This window comes from Cryptococcus neoformans, chromosome 5 (assembly GCF_000149245.1).
Source record: "Cryptococcus neoformans var. grubii H99 chromosome 5, complete sequence".
Classification (NCBI taxonomy): Eukaryota; Fungi; Basidiomycota; class Tremellomycetes; order Tremellales; family Cryptococcaceae; genus Cryptococcus; species Cryptococcus neoformans.
Window position 1 is genome coordinate 947,551 of NC_026749.1, and position 17,662 is coordinate 965,212.

The following is a 17,662-nucleotide window of genomic DNA, read 5'->3' on the forward strand; positions in this document are numbered from 1 at the left end:
TATTGTTTCGATTATTTGAGCACAGAGATCGACATACATAATACGTGAGAGGGAGACGACACGAACAAAACGTATTCAGTATTGTTTGTATTTTCTCACTTGAATAGATTAATTGAGCAGCAACGGGCAAACGCGCTCGACTCCGGGCTTGCTCGCAAACGTGGTCATAGATATCACAAGACAACAGATAGATGGTCGTTGCATGCGAAGAAAATAACTGGGGTCTTGCAATACATGCCTAGTACTCAGCCCACCACGCACTTATAACGCTTATCAGAGGCCAAATCCGTGTTTCTTTTGGTCCTGCAATCAACCATTGTCAGTACTTTGATTGACTAGGTCTAAATTGTAAGGAAGAGGATACTTACCCACGGTTCATCTCCAACCGAATACTTTTTCGGTGGCCGTTTATACGGGGCCACCTTGTCAGCGGCAGCATTGGATTGTTGCCCGTCTGGACTTGTCAGATAAAATAAAAAAGCGGGGGTGTATCAATTCGCATGACTCACACAAGGGGAAGACGATGCCCAACTCATAGTTTTTTATACTGAGTGTTACAGGACTTTTTTTGGTGTCCAGTGTACCCTGTAATGAAAGGGTCAGGGACCATTCGTCCGACAATACCTGTTGAGAGACTGAACTCACCCAAGCAGCTGGTGAAAAGTTGTGGCTGCCAACATACACCCACCCTCCTATCCGGTTTTCTACTTCGTCCAGTTCCAAGGCTTTCCGCTTGCCGAGAGAGGCTGAAGACGGAGTCTGCGATGAAGGCGTTCGTGTTTTAGGATGGAATATAGCTATCATCATCTACAAACATTCTCAGTTCTCCGCACAGTCAAATGACCCTTTGACATGGATACCAATGCTTACCTTGGCATGCATGAGGATACCTCCCCTTTTCGAGTTGGAATCGTAAAACAAGTCCTTTGTATTGGCATTCCAACCCTTGCCTGCAAAAATTGTACCTCCTCCGTCTCTCCCTCCAACTGAATTGTCAACGGTACCGAGTGAGGGAAATATAATTTTGATCGGGGGCCAGGAAGATGGTTTAGAATTAGTCACGAGGGAGGAGATCTTTTTGCCAGTGCAAAAAGAATAAAAATTATGGAGCCAATTGAGGCTGTACTGGCCCAATGAAGACCCCTAAATTAAGAGAATGTAAGCGGAAGAATTGGGACGACAAGATCCTCTCTGTATCCCTACCTGATACTCAATAACAGCTTTCTCTTCTTCATCAGGCAGCCATCCCTCGGTATCCAGGACGTGGCCCAACCGGCCAATCCCGAATCGGCTCACATCACTAGCCCCCGAGAGCTTCTCGGATATACTGATGACTGTTCTGAATCTGACTTTCCCCCAATCCCAATGCCGTAAGTCCGCAAAATCATTTTGTCCAGAAAACGGAATTTGGTTCCCCTGGGGATGGTTCTTTGATAGGAGCGTCAGAGCGGAATCGACACCAATGTGTTTGAAAAGTGTACGGAACTGCACAGCTAGGTCATGGGTGGGAGTGTCGGCAGATAACCCTTGTATAGGGGTATCAAGACGAGGAAAGTCTTGGACAAAGACGGACTGCACATCAGTTAGCACACATATCGAAAAATGAAAAAGATGGCCCAGTCACTCACGTTTTCCATCATGGACCAGTCGTATGGAACTAGATTGGCCGTTGAGATACATACACGAAGTCTACCAGTCTTGTAAAAGATCTGCAAGGAATGTCAGGTTTTGAAAAACCAGATAGGACGTACCCAAAAGAATTTCATGTGCATGGTGCTGAATTTTCTTCATCAGCAACTGTCTGTACTTTGTCCTACAAAACTCACCCCCAATTATCTTTCATATCGGGATAACACCAGACTTCACCGTTTAACTGGCTTACAACTTTTCCATTCAAACGATGGCGAAGATCCTTGGGATAGGGGCGTATCATTACAATAGGAACATCTACGGGATCTGGAAGGATCCCTGCCTCGTTTATCCATGAATCATCAATGCAGTATGCTGATGTGATGATGAGCGAAATTTGAGAATGCTTATCGACGGTCATCAGTGACTGCTGTATAAGTAGAGAATGGCACCAATACTTACATTACCTACAACATGAGTGAGAGAAAATGTTGGGGAACGAATGTTCCCGGTAGGGTCCTCGCTTGCCCACATGTTTCCGGTATGTCTTAACTCCCCTTCTAGATAATACTCCCCAGCTGCATCTCTGGGAAATGGAGCAGTCCTTTGGAAAGGATGAGCACCGGTAGGTGGAGGCCATTGTGCTGAAGCAGCTTTTCTAGCTTGTGGGAGTTGAGAGGAAGTCTGTTCGAATGTAGCTATACCGTCTCTGCGTGACCGTTCGGCTTCGATCTTCTCACGTGCAGCTTGTCTCTGCAAACGCTCCCTATTCATCTGAGCCCGATCGTAGGTTTGACTTCCGACTCTGAGAGATGAAGGAGCCTCTTCCGCAGGGGCCACGATCGGAGTAGCAGGAGATCCAACCGGTTGCTGGCTTATTATAGTCTCCGGATTGGTCGAAGATCCAGCTTCAGCCAGTGATGCCGCGATAGCTCTATGACGATATCATATAAACGATTTGAAGCAAAGTTTGTAAGATGGCTCACTCTTCAAGCATTTGTTTCTCGTCATCTGGCGTTTCTTCTCTCCTTGCTCTCTTTGTTTCTCTCGCTTCTGTCTGCGATAGAGCTATAGCGATCCTGAGCTGTTCATCATCTTCGTCGTCATGGTCGACAGACTGTTGATTACTCCTAATGTGATCTAATCAGGGTGGTGCTCGGAAGCCCAGGAAGGGATAGAGTACATACCGTGACAGAGGGGTCCAAGAGGGCTGTTCATCGCTGCCCATGGTTGCCTGAAAGGTAACTATCCTGCTTGCCGTCGTTCTTTAAGGCAGTTTTGGATAACCATCATGAAGACGGGCAACAGCAACAAGTGATGACGTCAGGTGTTAGTGACGTGTGATTACAGCTGCCGACTGAAGGACGAAGAAGAAGCTTAAGTGGAGACGTCGGAAAGGAAATGTCTGCTGTTTTTGTGCGAGTGCTCGGTTTCTGTGCATATAACCCAGGGCTGTCCTCCAACGTCCCAGATGACTTCCCCGCCAACCCCGCCACCCATCCAAGACAACATCCCCTCCGCTATCTCCGTCTCCCGCCCCACAGCGTTCAGCCCACAACGTCCCCTCCACATCCCAGACCAGGAGCGGAACACCATTCCTCCGCCTCAAAATCCTCAAGACGGGCAGCAACCCCCAGGAGTCTCCAATTACGACTACACCGAGAATGCTCCGCAGGCCGTAGTTGATGCCGTCGCCATTGAGAGGGCAAAGCGAGAGCAGGAGGGCCCTCCGGAAATGATGGTCGGTAGCTGGACTAGCTGGGCAGGGAGTGACAACGGTGTGTCCCATCTGCACCATTCCTGTCGTCATGCGGTATAAATGTCTAATGGATACGTCTTATTGAATTGTAGCTGACACGGGCATATTTCCCTCTTCCATCACTCGCTCGCATATGCGTGTCGGATCCCGCAGAGCCTCTATTGCGTCCCGCCACTCTGTCGCATCCATAGCACGTCCATCTAGTGTGTTCCGACGTCAGGGATCCTCGCAGGTTGATATCCTTCAGTCTCCAGGCTCAGCAGTCTTCGCTTTTGACGCTGCTGAAGACGAATCCACCACTGAACATGGCGCGTATCGTCGACATATACCGAGTCGAAGGGACTCACGGCGCTGGGGGAGGCGGGACTCTAGTGCTCAACCCGGAAGCTATTTTTCGTACCGGGAGCATGGTCGTGATCAAGAAGATGAAGATCGGTTTTCTGACGATGAGGAGGATTTTGAACCCCAACCGCTCAGTCCCCAGCGGCCATCGGCAACGGCGCTAGGAAGAATTGCTTCATTTATCGGGCTCACTCGACACGACGCCGAAGACGAAGAGGCCGCCCTGGCTCGTTCTGTTGATGAACATCGACGGAGATCATCTTCGAGAAGCAGAAGCAGATCGCGGAGAGCTTCCTCTGGATCACGGAGCTATGTCCGGTCCCCTAGCCCATCGCTAAGCGAAGAAGATTGGGGGTATGGGGAGGACGATTACATGGACTCTTATGGTGAAGATGGCGAAGGGTATTCCTCCTCTTTTGCAGATGACACCTCTCTTCCTCCTCAATCTCGGCCAACTTCTCCCTCAATACCGCTTGTGCCATCAGCCACAGATGGTATCTTCGGTGAGCCCCACGTGCGACTCAATGACCTGGACGAGCCTAGAGACTTTGTCAGTGTCGCGGTCCCTTCACGGCAGACTATCGTCTTGCCCGATGAAGATCTCTCAATCCGCTTTACTTGCTACAGGACAGATCCATTTAGAAACATCTTGTGGTGGCTAGGGTGCATTTTGACGCTGGGGGCTCTCGGTTTGCTGGGCAGATGGATGCCCAAGATCTGGGTCAAATTTCTCGGAAAAGAGACGTCATTTGAAGAAGCCAAGGAGGGTAGTTGGCTCGTTGTTGAAGTAAGTGGCTTGGTCAAGATCCGTAAATGCCATCTTTCTCATGCCTTTGACTTGTTCTAGACTCCTTACGGAAACCTTCATATCATTCCATTAAACATAGTTCCCTATCCTTACCCACTTTCCACCGTCTTTCCTCAGTCAATTCCTCCTGCTTCCACCACTTCTGCTAATGGCTCTTCCGGTCTGTCATCAGGCAGCATCTCGGCTCAACCTCTTCACTCTTTGAACGGAGAACCAGCGGGTGGTGTCGGTGGTGCCAAAGACTTGATGTCCGATGTGGAGCCTGGCAAGACAATCTGGGAAGAGACCGCTGGTCTTTTGAAAGTCATGGAGTACAGATATACGAAATTCGCTTTAGACCCTACAACGGGGCGGTGGGCGATGATTAGAGATTGGAGGGATCCAAAGTGGACTTCCAACAGGGCGGTGGCTCAGGGCCTTGGCAATGCGGTGCGAAAGCAAAGATTGGTACTGATGGGGGAAAACATAATCGATATTGCCTCGAAATCGGTTGTGGGTCTTCTTGTAGATGAGGTAAGCATTTCAGTGATCCTGATTATACGTTTCTCACGTACGATTTGCGCAGGTTTTGCATCCGTTTTACGTCTTCCAAATCGCTTCAATTATCCTCTGGTCCCTTGACGACTATTACTATTACGCCTTCGCCATTGCTTTGATCAGTGTCACCAGTATCATGTCGACCCTAATAGAGACCAAACGTACTATCGAACGCATGCGCGAGATGTCTCGATTCCATTGCGACGTCAAAGTACTCATCGATGGTGAATGGGTTATGAAAGACTGCTCTGAGCTTGTGCCCGGGGATATCTTTGACTCCTCTGATCCGAATCTCAGCGTCTTTCCCTGCGACGCTCTGTTGCTTTCTGGCGACGCGATCGTCAATGAATCAATGTTGACTGGTGAGTCTGTTCCAGTCAGCAAAATCCCGGCCAAGGACGAGACTTTGCGAGCCCTTTCCCGTGAATCTAAGCAAGGATCGTCCGAGATCGATTCAGACCTAGCCAAGCATTATCTGTTTTCTGGCACCAAGATAATAAGGGTTAGAGCTGGCGCGAAACCCGTTTGGGCCCCGAAAAGTGAATCTTCTATTGCTTTGGCAATGGTGACACGAACAGGCTTCAATACCACAAAGGGGGCCTTGGTGCGATCGATGTTATTCCCCAAACCTATGGGATTCAAGTTTTATCGTGATTCGATGAACTTCATTGGGGTTTTGGCAATTATAGCTGGTTTTGGATTTGCCGTATCAGCTGTTCAATTTGTCCGGATCGGTATCCACTGGCATACCATTATGCTTCGAGCTTTAGATCTCATCACAATCGTCGTCCCGCCTGCACTTCCCGCAACTCTCACTATCGGAACGACTTTCGCTATCGATCGCTTGAGAAAGAGCGGCATCTTCTGTATCTCACCTAACCGGGTCAACATCGGTGGCAAGATCAACGTGGTTTGCTTTGACAAAACAGGTACCCTTACCGAAGATGGATTAGACGTCTTGGGCGCGCGTACGATTGATCGACAAAACAATCGCTTTTCCGAATTACACTCCGATATTGCAGATGTCCCCATCGAAGGCGGCATTAACGGCAAAACTCCGCTTCTCTATGCTCTTGCTACCTGCCATGCACTCAAATTGATCGACGGCGAAATTATAGGTGATCCTCTAGACATCAAGATGTTTGAGTACACCGGTTGGACCCTGGACGAGGGACAGTCTAGGCCTGTCACAAAAGGAAACGCAGAAGGAGCCAGGCCGCAAGCATTAGTGCAGACTGTTGTGAGGCCGCCAGGGACAGATCGATGGAGGATGGAGGATGCTCTCAAACAGGGCTCTAAAGTAAGCTTGGCAGAATATCACCCATCAATAGATCTTGACTAATCGTTGGATACCAGCACGCACATTTTTTGGAACTGGGAGTCATTCGAACATTTGATTTTGTCTCCGCATTGCGAAGGATGAGCGTGATTGTGAAAAGGCTCAAATCCACGTGTATGGAGGTTTATGTCAAGGGTGCCCCAGAGGTTATGCCTGATATATGTGACCCCTCATCATGTAAGAGAAATAGTACATCTGCACTTGATATCGCTGATTGCGATTGTTTGCAGTTCCCCATGATTATGACGATATGCTTTCGTATTATACTAGAAATGGGTTCCGTGTCATCGCTATCGCTGGCAAATCCATTGAGGGTCTGACGTGGCTTAGAGCTCAGAGAATGAGACGGTATGTGCATTCCATTCAGACAATAATACCTTAGATTGCATAGCTGATTGGACCCATTTCAGAGACGTTGCGGAGTCTGATCTCCAGTTCCTCGGTTTCATTGTTTTTGAGAACAAGCTGAAACCCGGTACAGCCCCGAACATTCATACCCTTCGTGCTGCTCATTTGGCGTGTCGTATGGTCACAGGCGACAATGTTCGTACCGCTATAAGCGTGGCTCGCGAGTGCGGCCTCGTTTCGCATTCTGCCAGTGTCTATATACCGACTTTTATTCCTGGTACGGGCGTTCACGATGAGGCGAGGCTAGACTGGTCTAGCGTCGACGATGACAGGCTGAAACTGGATGAGTGGACACTAAAACCGTTGACTAATCAAGTTGGCGTCGCTATGGATACGGCGGAGGCGGAAATGCATGATTACCAGTTGGCGTTGACAGGGGATGTGTTCAGGTGGATGCTGGAGTATGCAGAGTTTGAAACGATGGAAAGGGTGAGTTCGGGTCTTATAGCCGTCTGTGAAATCTAGAGACTGATTTGCAACGTCATAGATGTTGGTTAAGGGCGTAATATTCGCCCGCATGTCTCCTGATGAGAAGGCTGAATTGGTTGAACGTCTTCAATCTTTGGGCTATACGGTCGCCTTCTGCGGTGATGGTGCAAATGATTGCGGAGCTTTGAAAGCCGCCGATGTTGGTGTGTCCTTATCGGAAGCGGAAGCATCAGTCGCTGCCCCGTTCACCAGCCAAATACCAGACATCAGCTGCATGGTAGAGATCATCAAGGAAGGCAGAGCTGCACTTGTCACAAGTTTCAGCTGTTTCAAATACATGGCGCTGTATTCGATGATTCAGTTTATGACAGTTACTTTGGTAAGGAAATGGAGATTTGTTATTTCGAACCGGACACTAACGAACAGCTCAGCTCTATTCTTTTGCATCAAGTCTTGGCGATTTCCAGTATGTATCCCAGCTAAACCCAGCCATTATGTTTATATTGATTTTGATTCTTAGGTTCTTGTATATTGACCTTTTCATTATTATCCCCATCGCTGTGACTAGTGAGTTATACGTCTCGGTTTCGGATGACTTCAGAGCTCAGATGTGTTCAAAGTGGGCCGTACCCTCCCATATCCAAAAATTCACCCTAAGCGACCGACCGCAAGCCTGGTGTCGAGGAAGGTATTGATCAGTATTATTGGCCAAATTTTGATAAATGCCGCAATCCAAATCTTTGTTTTCGTCTGGGTACGAAAACAGCAGTGGTATACAAAGCCTGATACCAACGTGGACAAATTGGAAACGTTCAACTTCGAGAATTCTGCGCTTTTCCTCGTTTCTTGTTTCCAGTACATCCTTGTGGCTGGAGTATTCAGTGTCGGACCGCCGTACCGCAAACCTCTATATACCAATCGTGAGTTTCAATAAATATTGACGAAGACCTTAAAACTGAATTGCACCTGTCAGCCTCCCTCGTAATCTGCCTCACTGTGCTTACGTCTTTCAGTGCCTATATTCTTCTTTCACCTGCCGCATCAATTGCTGTCATTCTCGATATCACCGACTTGAAGTTCACCTTCAGATTACAATTGCTTGCTGTTGCGGCTGTCAACATCTTGGCGAGCTTCGCATTTGAGAAATTTGCTGAGCGACCGATCTCCAGAATGATTGTCTTTGCCAAAAGGTGGAAGGGTCGCAGAGGAAAGAGAAGAGATTATAGATTGCCGCCCTCAACAGGAACTTAAGCGATAGAAACGGATTAGATTCGTCTGTCAACGATATTGCCGACTGGCCATTGTAAGCTATGTATTCTCAGGTTCCATATCTTATGTTTCGGGCGCATAATCGACGAATGAAGAGATTACGGCGCGTTCAAATGATACGTAAACCACGTATTCCATCTATATATTCAAGACTTCTGTCGCAGGGAACTACGGAACAAGTATGGCAGCCTTCTGGTTCCTCTTTTATTCCCATCTAAAGGACAGAGGGAATGCCTTCAACTGATAGGACGTTAGTGCCTTTGTTGCAAAGGACTGCATAATTTCTACTGCGCACTTATCTTGAAATATCTACACAGCGGATGCTGGCAAGTATTGATCCGTCGTATGTGATGGCTGAAGGACTTACTGCTCATCATCGGACGGACAAACGAGACACGCGCTGTCAAAGGCAGACAGAACTCTCATTACACAAATCAAATTCAAACTCGCCTCCTGTGGTGCCCCTTCAACACATAATAAGGACAAAATGCCCCCTTCCTTAGCTGTCCATGGATAAGGACCCGACGGGGCTGTTCAAATTTATACACCCCCATCATTCATTCTCATCGTTTTTAGCCCCATCTTCCAAGTGAAATTCCCTTCAATATTGCCATCGAGAGCATAAGACAACGTTGTTATCGGGACTTCATTACTACTATTGGTGCAACAGGAATTTGGCCAATCGGTATATATTAGCGCCGTTAACTTCAACTATCGACATGTTGGTCTTTCACTCACGGCTGATGCCACTGATTAAGTTAACACAACGTTTGCAGGTCTCAGAGACTTTACACCGTTGATGACTCACAATGGTCAACCCCCGCTCTCTCTCTCTCCCCTGGATGGAATATGCTTCGAGTCAATGGCTCAGATGAATATATCAACCAGACTCAGGTGGATAGTATGCGACCTCTTCTAGGAAATTTCTGGAATAATTCAATCAGCTGGACGACCACATCAGGAAGCTGGACTTCAATATACTTCAACGGTTTGTAATTTTGAACTAATGAAGCTTTCGCTGACAGCTGAATGGCTCTGCAGGAACCTCCATTTCGGCATTCGGTCTCGCTGGCCCTGAACAGGGGAGATTCTCTGCTATACTTGATGGTGAACCAATGGGCTCATACACTGCTCAGCAGGATAACATTGATTATCATAATCTCCTTTATAACGCCACCAACCTACAAGATGGATACACTCATAATCTCACTTTTACAAACATCGGTAATCAAAGCTTTGCCTTTGACTATGCGATTATTGAAGAGTCTGTCTATAGTCATATCAGGTAAGTTACACCTCACGCTGAAAATCCTTTCTGACGCAGTATTGCTGTCCAGCGATAACACAGCAGAATTGAATAGTGCTACTACCTCCAATCCCTTTGCTATAGCCACTGCCAAGACAACCACTGAGCTTTCACCATCTTTTAATGATACGGCTGCGGTGGCTGCTCAAAGTTCTTCAGCTCAGCTTTCTGCGCTCTCTCAACAAATGTACCATGTGAAATGGAACGGTGCTATGTACTTCGTCGTCATTTTCGCTTCTATCATGGGAGCCACGTTACTTTTGTGGTTAAGCCAATTCATCTTGAAAAAAAGACTAAGAAAGAAGGAAAGGGAGCCAGCACGGCGCAGAAGCGACATAATCGCTTTTGACGAAAGTAAATTCAAGGGAACGACAAAGTTGTTGGAGGCCCTTAGAGGGAAGAATATTAGTCACCCGACTGAAGCTGGTGAAGGCGGATATGATCCCTTGAAGGAATGAAGGAAGAGATAGTGATGTTACAGCAATAGGCTGCTATGATATAACTGGTCGTTGCAATCAGATGGAAAAAGGGAAGTGGTAATTATCGGTATACAGCTAAGATATTTCGTACGCATCGTAATATATAAGGTCTAATAGGGCTGCCATTTAATTATGTAGTTTGAATTTTTACATACGCCTCACGATTCATCTGCATTGCTTTGATGCGGTCATGATATATAGTAATTCATGACAAACTTCTCAAATGTACATGAGATGGCTGCTCGGAAGCAAATTCAACATGGCCTGCGTATCATATTCAAACCTCTGATCATGTTGATCAATATTTATCAGAAGTCGACGGCCTTTGAGCCGCGTAGCGTTTCTCTCAATATGTCATTGAATCTAGCCTAGTAACTTGTAATGAGATTTCCTACCAATAGGTCGGATATAATGAACTTTTCACAACGTACAGTAATAATTTGACCCCATATGGGTCCTAGTTTCTCCATACGCTCGTCTTCAGTCATCTCATAAGCTAGCCTTTCTGCACCACCATAAGTAGCGAGAGCGTATCGCGCGCCGAATGCGTTAATACCGAACATTTCCACCATAGTATTTTCATGCTCCGCCTGTATTTCGTTCAGTCAAAATACAAACGCAATGTCGGCTTTTCACCTACAATAGGCTCGTAGCCAATCCACTCCCGTCCTTTATACTGCAAATAACCCTCTTCTCCCATATTCTCTCTGAGCCGTCCCTCGTCTTCTCGCAAAACTTTTGACATACTATCGACGATCTCCCCTGCTCCTTTGGACGCAAATACAATATCCAGCTCACCAATGATATCGTTCATACTCCAGGCAGCCTTTTTACCCCTGTTGAGAGATCCTAGGGCATGAATTATATTTGTCCCGAGTGGGTTGGAATTGCTACTTTCTACTGCATATCGCTCCGAGGCAGCATACGAGATTGTTTCAAACACCAAAATTACCCGCTGGTAAAACGTAGCCGCAAGTTTGAGCTCTTCGAGGAGTTCGACATGAATATCAGGTAATGAAGATAGAGGTCTGAAAACAAGAGCAATGGTGGGAGATATCACAAGGTCAGCCCCTTGTAACGACGGGAAACTATCAAGCAAGTAGAAACCTCTGGATTCAAGCATTCGGATGAGGGGTCTGTTTTGGAAGAGGCTCACAGCCGCCATTACCGGCATGGGTGCCTCGAACGATTGTTGTTGCAGCGCGCTTGTCTGGATAAACCATTCAGGATTAGTTAAGAGAGGATCTAATCTCCAATCCCTCGGCTCCTCTTCTTCGAATATCGGTGAGAAGTTCTGGTCTGATGGAAAATTGTAGGTTGGTTCTTGCTCCTGCGAGATTAGATGATCTAGTTTTTGAAGATGCAAAAAGCCTTTGATAGTTGACAGGTCGTTCTTCATGTCGTCTCGTGGCACTGCATCGTCGAGCAGGGTCGAAGAAGTTCCTTGAGTGTTTCCGGTCAATGCTTGGCCATGAGTTACTCTCCTTGATGTTATGATATCAATGATGTCATCCAGCGTTGCCTCCTGAAGGTTGGACTGAAGGACATCTTTCACCTTTGTTTTCTTGCGCAGGTTCACCGTCATTGTTTTTCCCAGGCTATCAGCAGTTGCTGTTGGCTTTTGCGGTAAATTCGGGCCCTCTTCAAACAATTCGTCCACTTCATTTGAATCCTTCTGCGAAACTCCCTTCCTTTTTTTCGGTCGAGTTGAGGTAAGGGCCAGTGAGGGGGCCTGCGGCGACTCGCTCAATTTGACATCCTCGGCAGGCTCCTGTAATTCGTCCGCATCTTGAATGGTCCTCCATCTCGGCCTTGCCGGCGTCATACTCTTGGGTGAACGTTCAACCAATTTTCGCAAAACCGTTTCGCTTGGATGAGGTATGGTCTGGGAAAGCAAGTCAGCAGGTGGAAAGGTTAAGCTTCGAGGTAAATTGTTTCCCATAGGAGGGACGTTTGCCCCATCTTCAATGAGCGCAGCGTCACTAATCGTTGAGAAGGGGATCCAGTGGAGCTGATGTCAGGGATGTTTGGGTTAGCAATACGGCTTACAGACTGCAATGATTTTGATTTACCTCGCTAGCCAGAGCCGTGCTTAACCCAGGATACTTTATGAACATCTGTTTGTCCGCCTCCAGTCCCCGTTTCCGCGAGCTTTCCAATAGCTCACAGAAAGACTTCGGCAGGTTATTCGAAGGATCATCGTAAGCTTCATGCTTTACATTCAATACTATTTGCCACTCAGCTGAAGCTCGGCCAAGCTTAGCTCACCTCGCATGTGACTGGTTTTAGAAGTATCCAGTTGCTCTTCCATGGCATAAGCCATAGCTTCTTCTTCAGCTCCTCCATGGCTACCATTCCCATTCGCCCGAGCTTGCGTATCCCCAATCGTAAGTAAATCACAGAAGATCTGAGCCTCAGAGGGTCTGTCCTTGTCTTCATCGCCTTTGCGTGAGCAGCTCGGGGTAGCCTCGGCTGATCCGACTTCGAAAGAGCGGATTTGTGTTGGCGGGGATGGATTATCCACCGCTGTAAAAAGATGATTGATACTACCCGAGTTTATGTAGGGCGAAGAATGTATCCTTGCAGGCATGACAGGCAGCTCTGCAAAAGACATTAGAAATTATCTGAAGATTAGACTTACCCAAACGCGGATCTTGGTCCCAGGGCATTTTTAATCTGTGCTCAACCGTTGGAGGAGGTGTCATTGGTAATTGATTATATCTCTGCGATACAGAGGCGCGTATACGAGAATGCTTATTGACACTCTTAGGTGTCAGAGGTGAGAATGGGACACCATCTTCGTACAACAAATGAGCCCAAGGCTAAGAGAACAAGGTTTAGATACCAACCAAAATCGTCCAGGTTTTTCAATTTTAATGCTTCCTCCACAAAATCGTTACTGTCTTCCGTGACCCACCCTCGACTCGAGTTTTGAGTGATGATATCTCTGGATATGGGAAGATTGAGGCCGCTGGTAACTGTTGGTGCTATGAGTTGCTCAATGTCTTTGAATGTATTCAGCTGGTTAGGTCTTGGATTGGTGAGACAACGTGGAAAAAGCTTGGGAGAAAGAGGTTCAGGCAAATGCTGGTAACATGTGAGCTTGACTCATTATTCCGGTCTCCCTTACCTGGATCTTCGCTTTCAAATCCTTTTCCCATTTACGCCATATAGCACTTTGAAGTAATGTTCCATCGACACCCCTTACAGGATTTTGCAACTTGTGCTTCAATGTCCTCACCATATCAGCTGCTTTTTTCAAATCTTTTTTTGCAAAGTCTAGATGCAAATGTCTAACGGTTATCAGCTAAGTTGATGTGAGGCGCTGTAACGTACAAAGCGTCTGCTTCCTCTATTTTCTTGTCTTTTGGCAATGGGTTTTGGAGGTTGACTAGGAAACGAAAATCGCCGTTCTCACCGAGATCGGCATATTTTTTAGGACACACCTTGTCTCCTTGATCGAAAGAAGGTGTCTCGCGCATCGTCGTGGCCGTCATAAGTACATCCTGGGGGTGAAGATACGAAGGGAATGGCTGATCTGCATTGAATCAATGATTTGAGAGTAGAACAAAAATGAAACCCTTACCTACTGCACTTAATATCATTCTTTCTGCCGGCCCTTTGGCTCTCGCTTCTTTATGTCTATTAACTACTTCCTGTCGCAAGCGGTCTTTCATCCTCCTATCCGCTTCCAAAGACTGTTTAGGAGTCTCAAAATAATCGTGTACATGGTGCTTGTTTTGGGAAGAATCGTTAAGCCACTCCCCAAAAGGAATCAAAGGGTCTTCATCACGAGGTCCAAAAGTTTCAGGGAAAATTGTCGTATCTAGGAGAGCGAATTGATCAAACACCTGAAGGACAAAATGAGCCAGGAAATGGAGATAACAAGACTAACCCGAGCTGCGGTATCTTCCATCCAAGCCACATATTCTATACCGACGGTGTGGCGAAGATCAATGATAGCTTTGCGGTAGATGCTCTGTCTTATCTCCGGGGGTGTCCGCTGAATATCAATAGAGGTCATAATAAGTAAAAGAGCGAATGTGTGAATAATTTGGAAAGAAAGTGAGATTTGGAGAGGAAGAAAGTGGGGGAAGGAGAGATGGATGGAAGGATAATGACTAGGCCATTCGAGGGGCCTGTGCGCATTAGCTGTTTGCTTCCTTCCTTCCTTCCTGCCTTGTTTCTTTCTTCCTACTTGCATTCGGTCCAGTCAGCTATGTACCCTCCTTTGGCCGAGTCCCGCCACCGACGCCGACGTCAGTCAATATCCTGGCCCTCTTTTCCCCGCCCCTCTCTCGCAGCCAGTTCAGCGCATCCCCTACCTTTTCCACTTCCACCCACTCGCCCCGACCCCTTCCTCCACGTGCGCCCTCTTCTCTTCCTCTCCTCTCCGCCTCCTGCTCTTTCTCCTCCGGGATGGGCTCGGGGCTCATCTTCACCCGCAATGCGAGCCAATTCCATGACTTGATTTCTCGTATCCACTCCATCAAATCAGCCTCATCACCTATAGCATACATGACGCCTGGGTGCCCAATTTTGGAAAAGCCAATGAGTGACAAGGTCGAGGAAAGAGAGATGATATTTTTGCGCTTGGTGGTAGAAAGCAAGTGGTGCGAAACTAATAAGGTATGATATAGAATGGGGGACGTAACTGTTTCGGAAGGAGTGGAAGGAGGGGGAGACGGCGACACTGCCGAGGGAGCGAGTAAGGGGAGAAATTGGGTCGTAAGAATATGGTAGAGCGGGTATCTGGAGCCTGTCAGAACGAATAATTGTTCCTGCTATTCAGACACTTACTCCTGAGCATCGTCCCAATCAAGCATCTTTTCATTGACCCGTTCTTTCCATACTAGCGCCTCATCTCTCCCCATACTGTTTTCTTTCATGTCCACTTTAACACTTCCCTTTTTTGGATAATTCCCATGTATCTCAACATGCATGGATCGACCACTATCTGAGTTGGTTATATCAAACGCCTGTGGATATAGACTAGAAGCCGATAGATAATGCAATGATTCAGTAGGAAGAAGTGAGGCAGAGATCAACTCCAATTCAATGGAGAGGTTATCTTGTGGGGTACTCATATTATTAGAGGTGGCACGGGCATGTCGGTATGTGATGTTTTGGACAGAGAAAGCCGAAGGCACTAAGTGCGGCTTTGTAGGAAGTGATCTAGGCGAGAAGTGATGTATCGTACTTCTTGATCACTGCAGTCGTGAGGAGCAAGTCCTATTTGTCCGCTGGATCTAATAAGTGGTGCTTTTAGTGCTGAATTATTTGACGTTGTTGTAATCACAAATAGTCAAGAAGAAGCCATACAAAGTAGGAGTGTGTTGCACCACATACCATGCGATCTTATTTGCCCAACAGACCGGCCGCCGGCGCGGTTCAAGATGTTCTCATGTCTCACCTTCTGGCGTCGTATAGGATGCTACAACATGCTATAACACTGCAAACTTGATACAGCATTGTAATATATCGCTCCTCTGATAGACTTACCTACAGTGGTCCTATAATCTGAAGCCAATCGACCAGGCAGACCATGGATAGCACGGCTGCAGGCCTTGACGCGTAAGCCTCAATCTTTGTTTTTGTTCTTATCAAACATATCAACTAAATAAGAGATGCATACCCATCCATGATATCATGGTTTAAAGGCAGTTCAATCGCGCCGTGGATATAGTCCAGAGGTCGGTGTTTTTAGAGCATCGCTTGGTCTTATACTATCAGCTTAATATATCATTTGTAGTCTCCCGAAGGGTGGCACCATACAGACAACCTACGAAGACAAGCTATGGCTATACTCACTTTACAAACAAGGTGCGCTGAACATACTTCTCTTGAATCTCTGTCTGTGTATGCTGACTCATAGTACACGTACCAGCTATTGAAGGTGACGTTGCAGTTCCGCGTCCTGGTATGCTTGATCTCTTAGGCAAAGCAAAATGGGATGCGTGGAACAGGCAGAAGGGCATCGATAAGCCTCAGGCAAAAAGGCTTTATGTCAGTGCCCTTGTCAAAGTTGGTAATGCTTGCTCTCGCCAAATGAGCATCACTGATCCAAGTAGATTTTAAGGAAATATGCCGATGCTGAAGATGTTCAAAGATACTTGCAGATCCTGGAGCCGGAAAGCGAGTCTGAACACCGTGAGTTGTTTCCGCATAATTTGATACCATGAGATGAATGCTGGGCAAATATGCTCAGACATGATAGTGCCAGCAGCTCCGCATATTCCTTCATGCCCTGCGTCACCCGCATCATCTGCCTCCTCATATCATTCCTCTCAAGCTTCTCCCGCCCTACTTCCTCAGTCCAATAACTCGCCAATTGTTATCCCACATGACATGTCTTCTTTAGCCCCACCGCTACCACCGCCAGATGACGCACCCAATTTAATACGTCCCCCATCCCATCATTCACCCCATCCGTCTTTATCATCTTCTATGCAAGGACAGAAGAATGAAGTACTTCGTGCCGTCGGTAGAACAAGTAAAGATGGGAACGCGAGGGATCACGGGCCATCAACGGCACGTAATCTAGCGAGTGAAAGTCGGGAACATGCTGGAATGCCGCTAGATAGGATTCCGGGTGTAGAGAGAGAGGCCGTATCCAGTAAACCTGGTTCGGTTCACTCCCCCAGACGACAACGACGCGATTCCCAAGCCTCGGCTCAATTGGCAAGTCCCTTGCCCCATACAGCTGTAGGCAGCAGAGATTTCTTAGGCACCCCGGAAACCATGAACTCTCTTTTTTTGGGTCTCAATCAACCCACGCCTACGTATTCGCGTCGCCCAGGATCGACTTCTACTTTCCCCAACTCTCAAGCAATCAACATTCCATATACATTGCAGCAAATCCAGACTTCGTTGACAGCGCTGCACGAGAGGCTCTCCACTTTGGAGAGAACTCAAGCCCTTATTCTGAGGAGAGACGAAAAGAGAAAGAGCTGGTTCTCTTGGGAGGGGCATGAGAGCGAGGAGCTTGATAACTGCGAGAATGATCACGCCAAGGAAATGTGGGGTAGAACAGGGGTGACAACGGTTACCAAGGTTAAGGGAAAAAAGAAACCTATCTCAATGAGGGTTATATGGTTTTTAGTGAGAACGTTGAGACGCGCCCTGATGGATGTTGGAATAGGAATGATGGTCACGTTCATAGTCATTATGGTGTTGAATGGAGGCTGGGGCGGGGCACGGTGGATGATTTTGAGATACAAAGAAAGGTTGAGGAGATTCCTCACCGAGCAATGATCGAACGTTCATAAATTACGCATGCTGTAAGAGGAGGTGAAGTCACGATATGTCATTGGTCTATGTATTACATTGAATGTTGTAAGCGACCGCCCTGCTCGCA

At 47.2% G+C, this 17,662-nt stretch overlaps 7 protein-coding genes; 3 read left to right on the plus strand and 4 right to left on the minus strand.

Annotated features, from left to right (window-relative positions):
- Positions 1 to 172: 172 nt before the first annotated feature.
- On the minus strand, positions 173 to 3,023 carry CNAG_01196 (tyrosyl-DNA phosphodiesterase 1). XM_012193639.1 has 12 exons: positions 2,817 to 3,023; positions 2,616 to 2,759; positions 2,092 to 2,563; positions 1,827 to 2,035; positions 1,752 to 1,776; positions 1,629 to 1,709; positions 1,204 to 1,572; positions 871 to 1,143; positions 646 to 807; positions 510 to 585; positions 369 to 454; positions 173 to 303 (listed from the first exon to the last, which is right to left on the minus strand). The coding sequence occupies exons 1-12, from the start codon at positions 2,855 to 2,857 to the stop codon at positions 274 to 276; spliced, it is 1,968 nt and encodes a 655-aa protein (XP_012049029.1). The 5' UTR covers positions 2,858 to 3,023; the 3' UTR covers positions 173 to 273.
- Positions 3,024 to 3,049: 26 nt separating this feature from the next.
- CNAG_01195 (cation-transporting ATPase 13A3/4/5) lies at positions 3,050 to 8,588 on the plus strand. XM_012193640.1 has 12 exons: positions 3,050 to 3,407; positions 3,481 to 4,517; positions 4,578 to 5,051; positions 5,104 to 6,375; positions 6,432 to 6,591; positions 6,645 to 6,762; positions 6,825 to 7,251; positions 7,310 to 7,630; positions 7,683 to 7,717; positions 7,772 to 7,818; positions 7,872 to 8,171; positions 8,225 to 8,588. Exons 1-12 carry the CDS (start codon positions 3,101 to 3,103, stop codon positions 8,500 to 8,502), a joined length of 4,776 nt encoding a protein of 1,591 aa, XP_012049030.1. The 5' UTR covers positions 3,050 to 3,100; the 3' UTR covers positions 8,503 to 8,588.
- Positions 8,589 to 9,116: 528 nt separating this feature from the next.
- On the plus strand, positions 9,117 to 10,458 carry CNAG_01194 (hypothetical protein). XM_012193996.1 has 4 exons: positions 9,117 to 9,241; positions 9,297 to 9,508; positions 9,562 to 9,805; positions 9,858 to 10,458. Exons 2-4 carry the CDS (start codon positions 9,370 to 9,372, stop codon positions 10,282 to 10,284), a joined length of 810 nt encoding a protein of 269 aa, XP_012049386.1. The 5' UTR covers positions 9,117 to 9,241; positions 9,297 to 9,369; the 3' UTR covers positions 10,285 to 10,458.
- A 37-nt stretch (positions 10,459 to 10,495) lies between these two features.
- CNAG_01193 lies at positions 10,496 to 14,329 on the minus strand (the record flags this gene model as incomplete). 2 transcript variants are annotated; one of them, XM_012193995.1, is made up of 11 exons in its annotated part: positions 10,496 to 10,668; positions 10,737 to 10,895; positions 10,946 to 12,316; positions 12,378 to 12,532; positions 12,574 to 12,906; positions 12,947 to 13,102; positions 13,155 to 13,392; positions 13,436 to 13,598; positions 13,642 to 13,843; positions 13,892 to 14,156; positions 14,201 to 14,329. In XM_012193995.1, the coding sequence occupies 11 exons, from the start codon at positions 14,327 to 14,329 to the stop codon at positions 10,660 to 10,662; spliced, it is 3,180 nt and encodes a 1,059-aa protein (XP_012049385.1). In that variant the 3' UTR covers positions 10,496 to 10,659. The 2 variants fall into 2 exon arrangements, with proteins under 2 accessions (XP_012049385.1, XP_012049384.1); XM_012193994.1 differs by having other exon boundaries at positions 10,496 to 10,673.
- Positions 14,330 to 14,495: 166 nt separating this feature from the next.
- CNAG_01192 (hypothetical protein) lies at positions 14,496 to 15,736 on the minus strand. Its single transcript, XM_012193993.1, has 3 exons — positions 15,655 to 15,736; positions 15,106 to 15,576; positions 14,496 to 15,057 (listed from the first exon to the last, which is right to left on the minus strand). The coding sequence occupies exons 2-3, from the start codon at positions 15,390 to 15,392 to the stop codon at positions 14,523 to 14,525; spliced, it is 822 nt and encodes a 273-aa protein (XP_012049383.1). The 5' UTR covers positions 15,393 to 15,576; positions 15,655 to 15,736; the 3' UTR covers positions 14,496 to 14,522.
- Positions 15,737 to 15,759: 23 nt separating this feature from the next.
- Positions 15,760 to 17,621, plus strand: CNAG_01191 (long-chain fatty acid transporter). Of its 3 annotated transcripts, none has more exons than XM_012193990.1 (6): positions 15,760 to 15,879; positions 15,966 to 15,998; positions 16,058 to 16,128; positions 16,193 to 16,329; positions 16,377 to 16,455; positions 16,523 to 17,621. In XM_012193990.1, exons 1-6 carry the CDS (start codon positions 15,851 to 15,853, stop codon positions 17,557 to 17,559), a joined length of 1,386 nt encoding a protein of 461 aa, XP_012049380.1. In that variant the 5' UTR covers positions 15,760 to 15,850; the 3' UTR covers positions 17,560 to 17,621. The 3 variants fall into 3 exon arrangements, with proteins under 3 accessions (XP_012049380.1, XP_012049381.1, XP_012049382.1); XM_012193991.1 differs by having other exon boundaries at positions 16,529 to 17,621; XM_012193992.1 differs by having other exon boundaries at positions 16,532 to 17,621.
- The window catches only part of CNAG_01190 (vesicle transporter SEC22), a 1,322-nt gene continuing 1,017 nt past the window's right edge, over positions 17,358 to 17,662 (minus strand). Inside the window, exon 5 of the mRNA XM_012193989.1 lies at positions 17,358 to 17,662. This exon is cut by the window's right edge and continues 192 nt beyond it.